At 42.7% G+C, this 20,611-nt stretch overlaps 1 protein-coding gene across 1 annotated transcript in view; it reads right to left on the bottom strand.

Moving 5' to 3' along the window:
• Nucleotides 1-20,611, bottom strand: part of ACTN3 (actinin alpha 3) — a 137,525-nt gene that overhangs the window by 4,489 nt on the left and 112,425 nt on the right. Inside the window, exons 18-20 of the mRNA XM_029611232.1 lie at nucleotides 20,424-20,570; nucleotides 16,061-16,126; nucleotides 5,705-5,863 (exon numbers count right to left, since the gene is read on the bottom strand). Coding sequence (XP_029467092.1) covers nucleotides 5,705-5,863; nucleotides 16,061-16,126; nucleotides 20,424-20,570 — 372 coding nt within the window. The remainder of the gene's footprint in view (nucleotides 1-5,704; nucleotides 5,864-16,060; nucleotides 16,127-20,423; nucleotides 20,571-20,611) is intronic.

Genomic DNA, 20,611 nt, shown 5'->3' with positions numbered 1-20,611 from the left:
ATTACCAGTTTTTGAATTATGGCACATGCACAATGGAAGCACATCTTCAACTACTCAGAGGATCATGTAGTTCAGATTTTACAAGAGTCATTGCAGTTTTAAGGACCCACATTTTCCATGGAATCAGAAAAATGGTCAAAGTTGACATTGACAGAATTATATGGAAACATTTTCTTACCTGTTAATTTTTGTTCCATGAATTCTGCTACACCAGTCCTGTCCAGTCCTTATAGGTGTGTTATGTCCCACTATCAGCAGATGGAGGCAGAGTACCAAGACTTCCTCCATGTCATCATCAGCACTATGTTTAGGTAGTGCAGCACAGAGAAACTCCAGTATATCCTTGACAAAGCACTAAGAATAAACTGCATGAACAAAATTTCAAAATTAGTAGTAAAATATTTCAACTTGCCTGCAGAGTACAAACTTCAATGACCATCCTCCTGTCCCAGAACCGCAGGTGAAAGAGGGAAAGCCAAGAAGGAAATAGGAAAGAGAAAAACCCTTATCTTCAGCAACATTTACATACAGAATACAATACTCAAAATCCTGTATGAACCAAAGCAGTCCAACGTCCTGGGAGGATCTTGGACTGGTGTAGCAGGATTCATGGAAAGAAAATTATCAGGTAAGAAAATGTCTCCTTCCATTTCATCTTCCTACATCAGTCCAATCCAGTCATTACAGGTGGGAAGTACCAAAGCCCACTGATGAGGTAAGGGCCACCCAGCGACACCAGCTCCATAAGTTGTAGCCCATTTCGCAAGAACATACAAACGATAATACTTCACAAAACAATGGAAGGACAACCAAATAGCTGCTTTACAGAGATCCTCTGTTGCCACAGCAATTGTTTCTGCTCAGGACACAGACTTAGCTCTAGTAGAGTTGGCGTGAATAAGCTCAGGAACCTGCTGGCCCCTTAGCAAAAGGACATCAGAGATCACCTTAGGTAAAAAGGAGAGAACAGGTCAAAAGGAAATCAAATTGGAATAAATGACCAAGAAAGAATTCCTACAAGACAAAGCCTGAATTTCTAAAATACGCCTCACAGAAGAAATCGCTACTAGTCAAATGGCCTTTAAGGCAGAGACGGATTTAGGATTTTGCTGCCATTACGCACTTTTGATGCATTCACCCTTCCCTCCCCTCCTCCTCTAAGGTTCTGTTACAGAGTAGCAAAGAGCTATTCTCTGTTGAATGAGATTCAGCAGAGGTGGAAGGCAGCCCCTAAATGTTTGCTGCCTTATGTACAGGCATAATTTGTGTCTATTGACAAATCTAGGGCAGCTTTAAGGTAAGATCTTTCAAAGAAACCTGTTTAAGAGGTTCAAAGGGAGAAAAGACCAATGTCTTTAAGAAAAGATTAAGGTCCCTGTGAGGTACCAGAAGTCTGAAAGTAGAATCAATCTCTTAACTCCCCTAAGAAAACAAACCACATACAGATGGACTGCTACCAAAGTCCCTTGAATCTTTCCTCTTTAACAGGGAATAGCCACAACCTGCACCTTCAGAGAATTCAAAGCCAAGTCTTTCTCCAACCCCATCTGAAGAAAGGCCAAAATACAGAACTTCATAGAGAAACCAAATGAACCTTGCAGAATGCTTAGAAGATGTGCCAGATGCGTATATAAGCTAGAGATGTGGTGGATTTAACAAGCTTTCAACATAGTGAAAATAACTGATAAAGAGTACCCTTTCTTCCACAAGTGAGACCTTTCAAGAACCAAGCCATAAGAGAGAATGGGGAGGGATTGTCCACGATTATTGGCCCCTGTACCAGCAGTCCCCAAGCATCTGGTAGATGGAGATGAAAGTTCACTTGAAGCCTTATCAAAGCCGCATACCATGGCCTCCAAGATCAGTCTGGTGCTATAAGGATCACCTGATTGGGTTCAGCTTCAATTCTGTGCAGTACTCTGCTGATCAGAAGCCAGGGTGGAAACACATAAAGAAGATTTTCCATTGGCCAGGGGTGCACCAAAAGCATCTAGCCCTCAGATCCTAACTCTGTGATGACTGAAGAACAGAGGAACCTTGAAATTCTTGTGAGTAGCCATCAGTTTCATGTGGGGCAAGCCCCATCTGCAAACAATGCTCTGAAACATGTACTGGCTCAGTTCCCATTCTTCTGATAGGAGATCCATATTCTCCTGTGCTCAAGGAAAAAGAATATTTGTCTCCTCCAACATTCCTTGACTTCTGGTTCCTACTTGTCTGTTCACATATATAACCGCTGTCACATTATTGGGCGATACTCTGATTGCTTTCCCCTAGATCAAGGGAAAGAAGTGACAGAGAGTCAAACATATTACTTTGGTTTCCAGATGATTAATGGATCAAGATGACTCCTGCAGAGTCCAGAGCCCTTGGATCAACCATCCTAGGCAATGGGACCCCAACCAGACAAGCTGAAATCAGTTGAGATGAGAAACAAAGAAGGGGTCGCCAACCTGACACTCTGAATCAGGTTCTGAGAAAGTAACTATCAACAAAGACTTTCACTGTCAATGGTAACAGGAGACACATCTCGTAATCCTGGGACTGAGGTGACCAGAGTCAGGAGGGCAGAGTACAAGGGTGAATCTCATGTGAGCTGAGGCCCAAGGCACTAAATTCAGAGAGGCCACTATGGAGCCTAGAAGTTGAAGATAAAGCCAAGTTCTCAGGCTCACTAGAGACCTGAAACTCCACACTTGCCGAATTAATTTGTCTATCTATTCCTTTGTCAGATACATACAATCCAACTCTGTATTGAAACATATCCCCAGGTAGGCCAGATACTGAGAAGGTGTTAAACTGCTCTTTGTGGAATTGATAACCCAACTCAATTTTTCTGTGGGATGTCTGAATACCTTCATGATACAACCTCACTCTGATTAACCAATCATCCAGGTAGGGATGAACTAAGATTTCTTCTTTTTACAAGAACACTGCTACCACCACCATCACTTTGGTGAATGTCTGTGGAGCCATCACCAGTCCATAGGGAAGTGCCTGGAACTGAAAATGCTCCTGCAGAATACAAAAATGGAGATACTCTAATCTTCTTGCTTGACTGGAATATGATAGTATGTCTCCGATAGGCTTAGGGAAGCAAGAAATTCACTTTGATGTACAGCCATCAGCACTGAACAAAGAGATTCCAACTTGAAGTGAAAAACCTTTAGATGGGTGTTTACCCCCTTCAGATCATGGATAGGTCTGAAAGATCCATCTTTCTTGGGAACAAAAAAATAAATCAAATAGTGACTGAGACCCCTTTCCTTGACAGGAACTGGAATCACCACTTTTAAGAGCTGAAGCCACATGAGCGTATCATAGACTGCCTTCCACTTGCTGACTAAAGCGCAAGTAGAAACCATAATGGCACTGGGGATGGACGAATGAAGTTTGAGAGCATATCCAAGATGAATCACATCCATCCAACGCTCACTGATCTGAGGTTACTCAGGTCCATTCTTGGTAAAACTGCTGCAAGTGATTGCCTACAAGAAACACCAGAGAATGGACCCGCCAAGTTTTATTGAGAAGATCTGGAGGCTTCAGCAGAGGGGCCTGGGTCCACTCTAGGCTTTCTGAAACTGCAAAAGAACTGACCTTTTACCATTGGCACCTAAGAGTCTCAAAAGAAATAAGAAAGAAACTGCCTTTGCAACCTATAACACCTACAGTCCTGTAGCCTGCCATTTAGTATATAAGAACACAGCTTATCCTTTGGAAGCTACTGGGGCTTAGGATCTAATAAGTTGCTCAAGGTGCTCCCCAAAATGGACCTTGCCCTTAAAGAGGAACTTGCCCAAATGAGACTTTGACATGGAGTCTGCTGACCAGTTGTGAAGCCAAAGAAACCTCCTAGCAGCCACAGAGGAAGCCACTGACTTGAAAGAGAGCTGGAGAAGATTATAAAGGGCATCAGCCAAAAAGGCCACCACAGACACCATTCTAGCTGTGTTTCCACTCTCCAGGAGCTGCTGAATCCAGCACAAGACACCATCCTAGCTGTGTTTCCACTCTCCAGGAGCTGCTGAATCCAGCACAAGACACCATCCTAGCTGTGTTTCCACTCTCCAGGAGCTGCTGAATCCAGCACAAGACACCATTCTAGCTGTTTTTCCACTCTCCAGGAGCTGCTGAATCCAGCACAAGACACCATTCTAGCTGTGTTTCCACTCTCCAGGAGCTGCTGAATCCAGCACAAGAGTGCCCTGCTACAAATCAAAATCTGAACTGCAAGGGCTGAGGCTGTAAACTGATGCTTCAGAGGAAGCTCAAACCTGAAATCCTGGGGATCCTTAAGAGAAGTGCTGTCCTTGACAGGGATTGCAGTCCACTTTGTGACTACTATAATCAAAGCATCAGCACAAAGCATCTGAAACAGGCATTGCACAGCCTTAGGAGCCAAAGGATATTTATTTTTTTATTTATTTAGAAACTTTTATATACCGGTATTAGTGGGGACATCATACCGGTTCACATAATAACTGAAAGCTTGGAAAATACATTTCAACAGGGAGAATGTAACTGGGTGGGGGGTAAACCAAAAGGCAGTAGGAAGGATAGAGAAAGTCATAACCAGATAGAGAAAGTCATAACCAGAGAAAACAATTTACAATTTACAATGAATGTCTCCTTAATATAAGGAGATATAACCTAAGAAGGTTTATATCACCCTTGAGACCCCTCTCAGAGGTCTCCCATTCATCCAAAATCATCTCCTCTACCTCAGAATGGAGAGGAAAGGCCCTGGTGGACTTGTGGATTCCTTTAATAATAGGGTTCCCATGCTGAAGCCTCTTCCACAATGATTTGCAATGTAAAGATACAAGACCACTTGGTCTATCAGAACCGCAGTTTCAAACTTTCAAAATAAGTGGATAACCAGATCCTCTTCTCTATCGGGGAAAAACTCACTTTCTTCCACAGAGACACAGCTCATAGAATCTACCTTGTCCTCAGGATTCCCGGTTAACTTTAATCGGGGATATTCAGTGGGACGTTTATCCCACTGAATATCCAGGATAAGTTATCCAGCTATGTTTAGCCAGATAACTGGTCCACTAAATGGCCTACTGAATATGGACCTCTGTATTTTTAGAAATTGCTAGCAAAATGGGATGCAGCAAAGTGGTTGAAGCATATGCTCCTGAGGCAGATATATTATTGAAACATCAGGCTGGTTTCAGGCTTTATTACGCTGAATGCTGTGAAGATCATTTGTGATCTTTGGGGCTTTTTTTAATTGAATGTGCTGAATGACTTTTATGATTGAACTTTGAAGAGGTACATTCACAGCTGAGATAAGCAACTTTCTCATCTATCTGAGCACCATCTTGTAATTTTAAAATTGCCTGTAAACAGTGCCATTGATTGCCAGAAGATGCAATTTAAAAAGTACCAACAAAATAAAAAATTGGGAGAAATTGGACTTGGACTGATGATTAAAAATTTAAGGATTTGTGCCTCAGTATTAGCCACTAGCCTCAAAATATGATGGTCCTATAAAAATATTTAAATTTTATAGGAGCAAACACAGCAGATGAATGATTGTGCTTAGTGTTCATAAACCAAGGTAAGTGACAGCTCTGTGCTTGTGTGTGTGACTGTGTATGTCTGTGTCTTTGCTGTGTGTGTATAAGTCTCTGTGTGTACCTGTGTTTTTGTATGATGCACATTTCAAAGGAGAGAGGCTGACAGAACTGACCTTGTCTGAAGCCAGGATCTTAAAGGAAGCCATGACTTGCTCTGCTGTGTCTGTCTCGGCAGTCTCACGGGTCATGAAGTCAATGAAGGCCTGGAAGGTCACGACCCCTGTGTTGTTGGGATCTACCAAAGTCATGATGCGAGCAAATTCTACCTCACCCTAAAAAGCATATAGAGAGACAGAGATACACACCCATAGAGAAAAGGGCATGAGAGAGAGAGAGACAGAAAGTCAAAGAGAAAGAAAAAGATCAAGATAGTAAAAATTTTATTTATTTTTCACTCACTTATATTCTACCTCTCGAACAATCAAAGCAGAATATAGACTATATACATAATAAATAATACATAAAAATAAAAATATATCACAACATCTGCATCACTACTGCAATAATATTACATACTTAGTATGTATTAATTAACAACAGACAACATTAATTAAAAGCTTCTAAAAACTACCATGTTTTTACTTTCTTTCTAAATCATAGATGGTCAGCTTCATTACATATTTCAGCAGGCAATGATAATTTTATAACAGCCCTCATTTTCAAAGCCGATGTATAAGCATAAGTCGACTTTGAAAATTAGCAGGACTAGGCATAACTTAACACGGAATAGACTTGCATATTTATACTTGCTAGACAGCAAGTATAAAGGTATGTATGTACATAAATAGTAGAATGTGTTCACTGCTTATCAAATTGATTGACAAGTGACATAAGGATGACAGCCATTCAGTGTTCACTCTGGTCTAGGCCACACCCATACATTACCCATAACTCTGCCCATGTCCACTTCCACAGAAGTCAATGAGCACAGCCCTGCCCCCAAACTATATCAACAAGCCACCCCCATACCACCCCCACAGCCCACTCTGAGCCATGACCCCATCTTCCCTCAAACCGTGCCCCCCTATGATGTATTCAGAAATGACCCCTGACTGCTTTCTAATGATATAACTAGAATTCAAACCAAACCACCCCTACTGCCAAAAAAGTCCCCCTACAATGTTATCAGAAATGCTCCTATCACTTTTGATGACAGTGTAATTAATGGACCCTGTCTGTGTTTTGAAGACAACAAAGAAATTCAAACAACTGCTACCAGGATAGTGACATAGCCGAAATCAGGAATTCCAAGTTACTGCTACAGGGTGACCTATGGCATAGCAGGAAGCTTTCTCATGTGTACACAGTGACAAGGAGAAATCCTCCCATCCCTCTTCCCCTCGCTCTCTGCTCAGGAAGTTTCAGTGAAAAATGTGTATGCCTGTCAGGCATTCAGAATGAAGTCTGAGCAGATCCATTATAGTAGAAAAAGAATGATTAATAGCAGGGGTTAGAAATTCAAATAAGTAAAGTGAATAAAACAAGCACTGAGATTTTAAACACAGAGCACTGTGCTTACAGTCATGTACCACAACCATGCATGAGAAGCTGTTAAATAAAATGTATTATGACCTAAATGCAATTGAAAGTTTTGATAGGATAAATCCTCTTTTTCAAGCTGCTAAAAAATGTAATGAAAGAGTGATCAGAAAACAAGTAACCAAACAGCTTACACAAATCTGCTAGGACACATTTTAAAAGAAACAAAATGATTGTGTCAGATGTGGATGCACAATGGCAGGCTGATTTAGTTGATATATCTGTCTTGTTCAATTATAACAGCAGCTGCAAATATGTATGTGGCACCTACACAGTGTAAAAAAGAAAGCTTTAAAATTTAGAGGAACAAAAGCATGTTGGGTTACTATGGTGACAGTGAATCATGCAGCTCATATAGGCAAGTCAAGCTGTATATGACTGGAAGTAGAAATAAATCATGTCTATCTATTTGTTCTGTGATTTTGTTCTTTAGAATAGTGTCCACAGGTTTTCCATCACTTAAGTCAGGCTCAGCAGTCTATAGTTTCCTGGATCACCACTGGAGCCCTTTTTAAATATCAGGGTTACATTGGCCACCTTCCAGTCTTCAGGTACAATGAACAATTTTAATGATAGATTACAAATTATTAGTACTGGGTCTGAAATTTCATTTTTTATTTCTTTCAGAACCTTGGGGTGCATACCATCTGGTCCAGTCAAGGTGATTTGCTATGATTCAGTCTGTCAATCTGGCTTATTACGTCTTACAGGTTCACCGTGATTTGGTTCAGTTCATCTGAATCATCACACTTGAAAACCATCTCTGGAATGAGTATCTCCCCAACATCTTCATTAATAAACACCGAAGCAATTTATTTAGTCTTTCCATGATGGCCTTATCTTCCTTAAGTGCCCCTTTAACCCCTCGATCATTTAACGGCCAAGGGACTCTCTTGTTGGTTTCCTGCTTCGGATATATTAAAAAAGTTTTTACTATGAGTTTTTGCCTCTATGGCCAACTCTTTTCAAATTCTTTCTTAGCCTGTCTTTCAATGTTTTACATTTAACTTGTCAATGCTTATACTGTTTCCCATTTTCTTCAGATGGATCCTTCTTCCAGTTTTTGAAAGAAGTTCTTTTCACTAAAATAGCCTCTTTTACCTCACCTTTTAACCATGCTGGCAATCGTTTAGCCTTCCTGCGCCACCTTTCTTAATACATGGAATACATCTGGACTGTGCTTCTAAGATGGATGTGCTCAACGCATGATGCACATACTGATGCACTCGATGCACAGGGCACCAAGGCACTTTATGCAAAATATACACTGAGGCACTCAATGTACAGGAAATATTGATGCGCAAGATACATTGAAGCAGTCCATGCACAGGAAGCAGCAAGGCACTGGGAACAGTGATAGACAGGCTACTCTAGCTAGGCTGCTGAAGGTCTTATCTTATCTATATCAATTATATATATATATATATATATATATATATATATATATATATATATATATATATATATATATATATATATATATATCAAGGTCTTATCTTATCAATTACCACAGCCCCCTGATAGGGAACGGCTTCTAATTAGAGAGAACAGCTCTAGTAGTTTCATAGTGTGGCTTGCCTCCAAAAACAAAACAAAACAAAAAAATCCCCTCCTTTTGAGAAAAAGGAGCCTATCCTTGTCATCAAAGAGAATGTTCCACCACCTACACCAGTTCAGAGGACATGTCAGCCACTTGACCAGATTGCAGGTCTAGTGCAAAATTTATTTTCCATCATTTAAAGAGACAGAATGCGGCATTGATTTCCTCAGTCTGGAGTCCCAATATCAACCATCATGGTGAACACTTCCTCAGAACCCTTGATACAAGGTTCTTGATATTCACATTCAATGGCAGTGGAGTCAAGCTATTCAGACATGGTTGATCAGGGATTTTCCCCCTCTAAAGCAACTGGAAGAGCCCCCCAGTTTGCTTTCATCCTCATTAGAGTCCTAGGTTACTAACCCTCACTTTCAGGAGAAGATTCCAACTAACCCATTTCCGGATAAACCTGACATCGCACTGGAACACCTGCCAAATTCAAAGTTCATGGAACAGGTGGGGACAAGGCTTAGGGCCTCATTTTCAAAGCATTTAATGCTTAGAACTGGGTTCTTCATATGTACATATCTTTACTGTATTAAATTGTCTTTCTAAGATTTCTACAAGATATGCCATTGAATTGTTTATAGGTTTTACCCATGTTAAGTGTACTGAATGTGGGCAAATAGCTTTTGAAACTTGCTATAATAGTATGTTACATTTATATGCATAACTCCTTTGAAAATTCATCTCTTAGCTTTAAAGACTCCCTGCCTAGAAAACATAAGGTTCCTCCATATATTGGATGCCCCATCTTGTTACCAACAAGATGATTGTTTTGGCTTCAGGATACTCTGTTAATATGGTAGATGATTTTACTTTCGCTGGTATGGGACAGGGCATTTGCTGGGAAGCTTTTGAGTTTGAACCTAAGGTAGAGGTGGAGAACCTGCTTGTACAAATGGGGAGGTTTCTTGCCACATTCAGATCAATGCGGGTTAGTTAAATAGCCTGCTAAGTGGCAGGCGGGGCAAGGGCATTTTGGGGAGGAGCTGATTTAGCCGGATAAGTTATTTGGCTAACTTGGATATTCAGATAACCAGACATCTGGCTAAATCTGGTTAGCCCTTAGGGTTGTCCTACAGCTATCCAGATAAACTTATCCGACCAGCTTTAAAATAGCAAGATAGATTCAGCAGCGTGGCTATGCAATTGAATGTATGGGTTAATTAGTCAAGTCACCCAGCGGTTGAATATTGAACTCATGATGATCAATCAGCAGTGCACTGTCTTTCAAATGTTTACCCATTGCTTAAACACTGAATTTTCAAGAAAGGTCATCACTGTGTAAAAATGTTACTAGCTGCAATTTTTATGGGTTATTATAAGGCTTGGGGATAACTGCATGGAGTGGTAACTGTTTTTAAAACCAGGTTGGAGAGGCTTTTCACCACCCATAGCATGGTAGTAATGACGGCAAAAAAGGACCAAATGGTCCATCCAGTGTGCCCAGCAAGATTCTTAAGGTAGTAACTGCCACTCTGTGCAGCTTACTCCCATGTTTCTCTTAAGGGTAGTAGCTGCCACTCCATGCAGTTATCCCCAAGCCTTATAATAACCCATAAAAATTGCAGCTAGTAACATTTTTACACAGTGATGACCTTTCTTGAAAATTCAGTGTTGCTTGAAATGCTTTGCTTATGGACTTGGCTGTAGAATAGTTGAAATAGTTTTTAGCATAATTAGTGCTGAAAACATTGTTATCCAGAAACCCCAGCATAATAAATTTGGCTAATTGCCCCAAAAAAGATTTTCCTGAACTCCAGTAGGTCTGCTAAAGACTTTCAGCCCCATGCAGTCTACCATATACTTGGCGTTAGCTTTCACTAGGGCTTCTACATGTCCCACATGCACTCCCAAGGATGTTTTACTGTCTTTACAAAGGGGGCTACGTATAGAATGAGGAGTTTGTAGCACTCATTGGTATCACCGCTCATTAAACAGGATGTATCTTTGTTCCACGTTAGTTTAATTTTCACATGCACGTCATTTATCAGCAGTTGTTCTTGAAAACACAGATCACTATGTAAATATCCCAGCAACTCCACCTTGTGACTAGATGCTGTAACATAAGACTTTTCGGTGAAACTGACATTGCTGGGTCCCACCTCTCTCACTTCATGGTTTCCACCTGTGCCTTTTCACTTGTAAACTGTTTAAGGGACCGTCGTCCACCATAATTAAGAAGCAACTCTAAAAGGGTTCTGTAAGGGTAAGAGTTGTTGCTCTGACCGAGCCTGTCTGCGAGCATGACATCCAGCTGGATTAAAATAGAGGCCAACAGATAGTTTATAGGTATTTTGGCACCCATATCAAGGTCTGACCTGTCTTCTTTCACAATTATTCAGGTTAGATACAGCAGCATGTTGTTTAAATTCAGGTAATCCATGCCATGTCAGGCTATGTAAAAACTATAGGGGTTGTTTCTGACAAGGCAGATAATGGCAAACTTTCCATATGAATACATGTTTTGATGCTAGTTTGGGTAGGAGCTAGTTAAAACAGATACAATTCCAATTCCACACATACTATCATCCCACAGTGTACAAACACCATGGCACTTTAGAATATATCTTGCTTCCTGGTAGTGAGGTTTCTCATCTTAGACTTGCAGTTAGGCTTCTGAGACTTGCTATATCTGGGCTTCTTAATTTTAAACAGTTCCGGTGGCCCCTGCTGATTGGTTCTCTTTCTTTTAACAGCTCTTCTGAGCACCGCTAGTCTTGACCTTGTCTGCTCTGTGTCATTCATTTTATTCTGAATGGCTACAGTGAAATGACCCATACCATCTTTGGTGATTTACTGTGCTTTTCATGTGTGGTTTATCAATCTCAAAACCCAATCTCAAAAGTACTATTACTCTTCTAAAGAGGCTACAAAACACAATGGCTATCCCCACGCCATACATGATTAAAGCTCCATAATACCCCAAAAGCCCATGCCCATTCTGTATGGCATAATAATTTCTGTATACAATGGTGTCACCATTGTATACAGTCTTTAACCACTACCTTTTTAATAAACAGCCTTCTGGGGTCACAAATGAAGCTAAAGGATCACCTTCCCGAAATGAAATGAGATGTATTGGTTCTGATCTGTCTTTATTTCAAATGTGATGAGTCGATGTGCAGTTTGCTCACAGAGACATAATGTGGTCCTTCCCTCCCACACACCCAGAAAAATGCTGAGGTAAGGATCCCCCCGAACCCCCACTTATCTGGTCTGATAGGGATCCTCCGGCGAGGCCTATGCCCAGACCGAAGCCTTGGCCTTGCGTAGGTTGAAGACACAGTAAGACACCATGAACTTGGCCTCAGCCTACACAAGGCTAACAATGCAGCCTGGTCTGCAGGCCATGCCCCGATGCATAGGCCTTGGTCTAAGCCAGGGATGCCGTGGCCCGGCCCGAAGGCCGGGTCCCAATGCTAGAGTTTCAGCCCAGACCCATGACTGATTCTTCATCTCGGCCCAGACTCAGACCCTGGGATCAGGACCCAACATTTGGATCAGGCTGCAGTGTTGGGCCTGTGCCTGGGCTCTGACCTAGGCTGAGGCCCAGGTGTCAGGAACCAGCCATGGGCCCAGGGGCTGGGCCAAGGCCCAAGCATCTGTACTCTTGGCTGGGCCCCAGCATTGGGCCTGGGTCTGGGTCACGGCCCCAGTGTTGGGACCCGGCCTGGCTACTTCTGAGGAAACCTGAAGGATCAGATAAGTGATTGTTTTGGGGGGGGGGGGGTTTCGGGTCATGCACAGGCCAAGGCCATAGCCCCTGCTTTGATCCTTAACCTATGCCCTAGCGAGACCCTAGCCTCAGTCCTAAGCCTAGGCCCAATGCATTTATTTAAAATGAATGCAATGATAAGGTTTGTTTCATTCACCAGGCCTTTGATTCATTTTGGGGCCCCCAAATGAAACAAATTGCCCTTATTTGTCATGTTTTGTGCATTTGTTTTAAACAAATGCACATCCCTAATAATATCCCACGTGCGTAGGTATTCTACCAGCCCTACTTTCCATGGTGCTTGTAGGTGCAGCAGTCTAGCTAAGTGTATGGTGAAATTAGTCTGATACTTTGTGGAAACATTCTCACAGAGGCATTACTAAGCAGCATAGTGTAAAACCCTCCTTCATTCATTTTCTCTCTCTTTTTTTTTAATGGTACAATTGCCTTTTTCAAATCAAAATCTTGAATCTCTGATGCCTTTACCCAACTGTTAAATCTTTCAGGCGATCCCCTCCATTTCACAAAACACTGCTTGTTCCTGGCTCTTCTATTTACATTTAGAAACTTATCAGTGCAATATATTCTATCATGTTGAGGGTTGACCTTCAGTAATTTTTCAGGATAAAAAGAACCTTGAATAGCTTCTTCACCATAGTCTCATATCTTATACACTGTTTTTTGCCAGCTATATAAAATATCCGTTGTTATAAATATATCATCAGTCCACATTTGTTTGTAACCTTTTTTAAATTTCCCCTTAGATTTTGACAGTCTAACGTGGGGCTTAGCGTGTTCATACTTGTTGCTATCGCTGTAGACTGCTTTCCAGACCCGCAGAGAGTTTGAGGATGTCACATCTATGAAACTTATGATTATACCTGTGTACAAAAGCCTGAAATGCATCTTCATATTGAAAAGTGTTGTGTGATGTAAAATATCACCACATTTTGGATGTTAAGGTTCTGTTAAACCTCTCCAGCATTGTTGCTTTAATATCATTATTGGTCACAAAATGATGAATACCTCTGTGTCTTAACAATTCTTCAGAGAGCTATTTGAAACCTCTTTATCCTTATCTGTTTATATTTTATTGGGAATACAGCCAACAATAAATATATTTTCAAATGCGCTGGTAACTTTATGACCTGTCCTTGTTTTTAGGCTCAAGACCCACCATCATGATGTATTTACAGCTACTGATAAAATCAACCTGCCATTGTGTATCCACTTCTGACACATTTGTTTTGTTTCTTTTAAAGCATGACCTGGCAGGTTTGTGTAAAGAATAAGCATGTTGGTCTCTAAGCCTTTCAGTTACTTATTTGCTGGTCACTCTTTCATTACATTTTTTAGCAACCTGAAAAACAAAATTTATCCCACTATAACTTCCTAACAGTTTTTCATGCATGGTTGTTGTTTGTGAATGGAAACAGTGGTCTATGTTTAAAAACTCAACTCTTATTTTATTTACTTCACTTGTTTGAATTTCTAACTCCTGCTGTTAATTATTCTTTTTGTGTACTGCAATGGATCTGCTCAGACATCATTCTGAATGGCTGACAGGCTTGCACATTTTCACTGAAGCCTCCTGATCAGAGAGAAGAGAGGGGGGAAGGGGGGATTTCTCCTTATCATGTGTAAAGAGTGAAAAAGCTTCCTGCTAGGTCACAGGTTACCCTGTAGCAGTAACTTGGAATTCCAGAGTCAGGAACTCCTGTTTCCGGCTATATCATCGCCCCGGAAGCAAATTTTTGGACCTCCAGTAATGCCATTACAAAGGGTTCATTAATTGCACTATCTTCAAAAGTTACAGGAGCCATTTCTGATCACTGTAGGGGAGCATATTTGGAGGCCCTTTGAGGTGAGGATGGTTGGACTTCTAGTTATAACATCAAAAAGCATCAGGGTCATTAATTTTGAAATCATCAAAAATATCCAGGGCCACTTTTGATGGCATCACAGGCGTGTGGTTTGAGGCAGGTAGGGACATAGTTTGGGTGGGCTGAGGGTGTGTTTTAGGGCAGGTTGGGCAGAGTTTGGGACAGGGGAGGGCTGGGACTATGCTCATTCACATCTATGGAAGGGGTGGGGCATGTGTGGAGTTATGGGCAGGATGTGGGTATGGCCTTAACCATAAGAGAATGTTGATTGGCTGATGCGTACATGACATTTTCAAAAGTGCATGTGCTGTCCCCCCCACCCCACCCTTGGCTGTCCGCACAAATTAGATGCAAATTACACAGTTGTAATGTGTATTTAAACCAACTGTTCAAAGGGAAAATTCCCACGTGGTTTTCCTTTGAAAATATGTGTAAAGTCCACATATTGAGGGTTCTTTTCAATAGCCTGCATAAGTTAGTGTGTCAAAAGTTATAGCATAATTTTAAAAACTGCGGTGGGAGCTACAGATTATAAAGTATCACATCTCTCTGCCCCGAAAGTACATGTGTAGGTTTCAATATGCACGCATACTTCTAATACAGGAAACCTGCATACCATCTCTACCTATTTTATAAAAGTACCTGCATATATTTTACACATGTAATAATCGTACTGTGTGAATAATATCCCTGCGTCATATACAGAGGCATGGATTTTATAAAGGTTTCATATACTTCACATATGAGAATACTTGTGCGGATGCTTGCAATCACCAGTTCACGGACACCTCCACCAGGGCTCGTCACCCTGACCCCCCACTTAATCCAGACCTCCCACCCACAAGCTGCAGAAAAAAGACAAGGCTAATTTCACTTCCACAGCTTAATTAGCCGGTGTAAAATTGTACGAACACGTTTGGTAATAGATGAGTGAATACCAGTTTCAAAATAGCAGCTTCAGAGGAACAGCCACGTTAGTCAACATAGCAACTTGTACACAAACTTCCAAACCCCCTGCATAACTCCCCTAAACTGTTCCTTTCTTCCCTGTTAACATTTATGCATGACTCTGCATGAAGGATGTTTCCAACATAGCATGTGTACATGTGTACATGCCACTTACACATGTACATGAAGATTTTATGCACATAACCAACTTAAAAACTAGCCCTGTTTTTGAAACCATGTGGGCTGTTTAAAACTCTCGTTTAGGAACACCCTTCTTCATTAAAGCTAGAATTGTTTGACTCTTTCCTTACGGGGACACCTTTACGTTGAAGATAACTGCGGTGGGGAGAGTGTAGCACCCATTTAGGATGAGGTGACAGGGCAAGAGTGCTCCTAGCTCTAATGCAAAAGATCTTCCATGGAAATTCTGTAAGAAATGCATCTCATGCCTTGTGTTTGTCATTTATACAACTTCCACTGTGCAATTCAGAATTTGTCTAGGGCCAGTGTTCCAAACCCTATCCCACTACACTTTATAACCACGACATTTCAGAAAAATGCATGCAGCCACCGGTGAGGGGGAGGTCATTTCCACACCAAGCACACCAGCAAACCGAGGTGCAGAGAGGCAACAGGACCCCTTTTCAGCTTCCTCTGAGAGTTTGAGGACGGGGCCCAGTGTCACAATCTACCTCCTACCCTAGGATACTGGAATAAAATGTTGTGCTCAGCTGCCGGCAACCAGCACTCTCTGAGGAGTAAGAAAAGGATGGCTTACCAAGTCGTAGCCCATGGAGATGAGGCAGGCACGGAAGTCATCAGGATCCATCATGCCATTTCTCTTCTGCAGAATTTAGAGCAGAATGAATTAGGGAAGGAGCGTGGGGCTAAAAGAAGCATCAGAAACCAGAAGCATAAAAGCTCTGGGTCACTTTTTCTAGCAGGCCACTACAACTTTACAACTTTGCAATTTTCAGACTTCACCTTGCTTTTTTTTTTTTTTTTACCTCATTATTACCTGACATTCATTTGTATTTTTTTTCTTCTTTTTGTTCTTTTTTTTTTAACTTCTTTATTGATGTTTTCTTTACCTGTCTGTACACTAGATCAGGCTCTACACCAGGGGTGGCCAACTTGTGGCTCGGGAGCTACATGTGGCTCTTTGATGTGAAAAATGTGGCTCTTGCCCTTCTGGCCACATGGTAACCAAGTAGTATTGCAGCATACAGAGGAGACTGACCGGAGCAGGAAGCGCACACAATAGAACAGAGTAGAGAAGAGCCATTCTGCTCCAGCCTCCCCTCCCCTTTCTGACCTGACAGTGCTGCTAGTTGCTGCAGAGAAAGAAAGATAGGCTGGAGCAGGGATGAGAGGGTTTCCTTTGATTAACCCTGCTCCGCTACTTCTCCCTCTACCTACATTTGCAATCAGCCACAGTGGAGGACATCAAAGAAGAGCTAATCAGCTCCCTGCTCTAGCTCTCCCCACCCTGTCCAACCCTTCCACCCTACCTGTTGCTCTTCTCTGGGCCGCTCTCTGAAGGGGAAGGGCTGGAAGGTGCATAGCCCCGACCTTGGCAGCTCTGCTGTGCTCCCAGGACTTGGGATTCTGCTGAGAGCAGAGGGGAAGAGGGGGGAGACACCCAGAGCTCCAATCAGGCCAGAATCATCTGCGGCAAAGGAAAGGGGTGAATGCTGAAAGGGGGGGTGAGGGGAGAAGGGGATGAAAGTAGTTGATGAATATTTGGTGGAGTAGGTGCATGAAGTCAATAAACGGGCAGGTGAGGGATGTAAATGCTGAAATGAGAAGCAGTACAAGGTGGGCATGAATGCTTCTGAGGACAGTGACATAAAAAGGGGTGAATAATGCAAGAACTGGGGGGGAGGGGGGAGGGCACAAGCATGAGCTTATGCTGTGGGGAAGATAAGGGTGAAGATTGTTTCTTTCCCCATCTCCCTGAAGTCAGCAATGCAAACTGGCCTGCAGGGCACCTTATTCCTCACGAAGGTTCACGCTGCCACAGGTTCTGCAACAAGTGTGAATGGTCCAGGGCTTGGGTGGCAAACATAGAGGGAGGGAGGGAGAGGGTGCTGAGACAGGGTGTTGTGTGAAAGCCATCTGGCAGTAGTGGGGGTGGCATGAGAGAACCAGGAATGGGGCTAGAAGGGGTTCAAAAGAATGGAGAGAGGCAGTAGAGAGGTGTAAGAAAGCCAGTGGGTTTGGATGTGTGCAAGAAAGTCAGCAGTGGTGACTGAGGGGCTAAAAAACAGACCTGGTGTTGGGGGGCACAGGATTGCAATGATGGTGTGTGTGTGTGTGCGTGCGTTTGTGTGTATATGTGTGTGTGTGCGTGTGTGTGTGTATGTGTGAAAGAGAATCAGAGAGGGTGGAAGGGGAAGGAGGGGAGGATAGTGTCAATCATAGGTTGTGAAGGTGGAAGAGAGAGTGAGAGAGAGAGAGAAAGGGTGAAGGGGGAGAAGGAGGGTAAAAGAGCCAGAAGGAGTGGTGGGACAGGAGTTGAATGGAAGCTAGAGGTGAAAGAGTCAGGGATGGTAATTGCAGGGGGAAGGATTTGAGAATCACACATGGGGGAGGGGCAATGCAAGAGGGGGTGAAGAATGCTGCTGGGTGCAGAGACTTGAAAAGGGGTGAATACTGGGGGAAAGGGAGTTGATGTGTGAGAACCAAAAGGGGGTAATGATAGAGGGTGTATGTGAGCAAGAGAGGGCACTGGAGAGGATGGGTCAGAGGGAAAGAGATCATTAGGAGTGGGGGCAGAGAAGAGAGGGGGTGGGCGAGGGGAGATACTGATGGGGTGAGGAGGGGGGCACAGTAACACAAGGGTGGGGCAGGGAGGTGTTAATGTTGGAGCCGCTGAGCCGTTGTCATTGTTCTTGTGGGGTCTGGGGAATGTTTTGCTGGGGCTGATTGAGAGAGTGTTGAGGATAAGAGAGAGATAGAGAAAGGCACACATTGGGCAGAGCATGGGAAAGAAAGAGGAAGATGTTGGTCAGGGACAGGAGGGGTCAGAATGAAAGGATTGAGAGAGATACTGGTGAGGAAAAGGTGAAAGGATTAAAAGAGAATGGTGGAGGACTTGAGAGACTGGTGGGAGGATTGAGATATTGGGGGCCAGGATGGGACTGAGAGACAGAGATGGGTGGAGCAATTGAGAGAAAGACTGATGGGGTTAGAGTGGGGAAAACTGAGGGAGAGACTGGTGGAAACAGGATGAGAGGACTGAAAGACTCGGGGGACAAGGTGGAGGGATTGAGATAGACTTGTGGGGAGATTAAGAGAACAAATGGGAACAGAATGAGACTGAGAGACTGGTGGGGGCAGGGTTGGGGAACTGAAAAAGAGAGAAACTGGTGGGGAGATTCAGAGACTGCTGGGTCTAGGATGGGTGGACTGAGAGAGAGGGTGAGAAACTGTTGGAAGGGGGGGGGGCCTTCCCCCTACACTACTTATCTTTTGAGAATGTGAGGCTCTTTGGTTCTGTGCATCCTAATTTCTTGGCTCTTGATGCATGAAAGATTGGCCACCCCTGCTCTAGACTGTTCTCCTGGATGCTGACTGTTCAGAGGCATTCTGCAAGATGCATCTCTAAATGTTGTAAGGAGCATGAGAGAGGGTCAGGTCAATTCTGTAAGTTACACCTCTAAGCACTGCATGGGCCAGAAGCATAAGAGAGGGGGGTCAAGTCATTGCTCATGTGCAGGATGAGTTCAGGTTCCAGGGATACAAATGAAGGAGGCAATTATCAAACTGTCCACATTGGAACAAAGAATACATGCACTTTTTATCTGTGAGCTTTGCACTAATTATCAAAGCAAAAGTACAAGTATGCAGTCACTGGCACCTGCTTTTTCTGAAGGTATAATTTTGCTGGAAAGAAAAGTGCGTAGAATAAAAAATGCAATCAATGCAAGTACCTTTTCTTCCCCAGTCCAAAAATGTCCTTGAAATGCTTCCTCTCAACATGGCTAAGAGTATACGTATTGTGGAAGATCGTGCAGACTTTTAACCGCAATTTTCAGACAGCTGATCAACACATGTAAAACACTTTCTACATGCATAAATCGTATTGAAATTTGTCTTTAAAGTGAGGGCCTGAGATTTGGTATGATAGGAAGTTGACGTAATGCAATGACAGCAACTTGGCAAAATGAACCAAGGGTTATAGACTGTAACTGGTCACAGACAAATTCTATATGAAATGGAGGGAGCAGGGGATTCTTTGATATAGAATGATCAGGCCAAGGCAGCATGAAAAACATTTAGGAAAAGGCTGGATGTATTCCTGGCTGTTAGAGAAGTCAATGGACATAAAGGTTTGTGAGAAAATGAAGACCACACTAAAGAAGGTTAAATTTGAAAGTACTGGTTTTAGTCTAAATAATTTCTTACTATTCGAAGCTAGGGGCACATTGACATATTTATATATCTCTTCTTCCTTTTGACTCTATTATTATAATTTCTCTATAAGCTGTAACATTACCTGCTCCAGCCCTCTTTTCCACCATCGCTTCTCGGCCTTTTGGCTAAGATCAAGTGTAACTGTTCTTATCAGTTCATCCCAAGTGCCCTACACTGCACTCACCATCATAAGCACCTCATACTTCTCCCACTGACCCACACGGTTCCTGCTATTCCAGATGCCCCATCCCTGCTCCCACCATCCTAGGCACCCCATATGACTTTTGCAAAACCAGAAAGGCCATATTGCTCTTTCCTGACACCATTTCTGCCATCCCAGGTGCACCACACTGCCTCTGCTATCCTGGGTGCCATACACGGTTCCTACCATCCGAGGCACCCCACACTACTCCCACCTGTCCTATGCATCCCAGAAAACCTCTCTCCGTCCCCTAGTGTTTCTACTGTTACAAGTGCCATTAAACTTGAAATTAACTATTTATAAAACATCTAAATTGAATTCGAACTGCACAGCAAAGAAAACCTCACTCTAAGAACCCTCATTAAAACAATTATGCTCCCTATCTCCTCCATATTTCTGGTGGAACTAAACTTCCTCTGTATTTCCAGGGGAACTTTAGTTCCTGGGATGTGTGAGATAGACCAGTGCATGCCAGAAAACAGGCAGGAAAGGGCAGCCCTTAAGATCATGGGCAACTCACCCTGTCAAAGTGATTGAAGGAAGCCCGGAATTCATTCATTTGCTCCTGGCTGATGCCTTTGGCATCACGAGTTAGGATCTGATTCTCCACCTCATTGATGGTTCTGGCAATGGTTGTCAAGAGCTGCTCCCAACCCACACGGATGTGCTACAGAAAGAAACAGAAGAGATGAATGAGGAAGTCACCCA

The sequence above is a fragment of the Rhinatrema bivittatum genome, chromosome 8 (assembly GCF_901001135.1).
Source record: "Rhinatrema bivittatum chromosome 8, aRhiBiv1.1, whole genome shotgun sequence".
Lineage (NCBI taxonomy): Eukaryota > Metazoa > Chordata > Amphibia > Gymnophiona > Rhinatrematidae > Rhinatrema > Rhinatrema bivittatum.
Note: the sequence above shows the minus strand (reverse complement) of the source record. Positions and strands in the feature narration are given on the sequence as shown.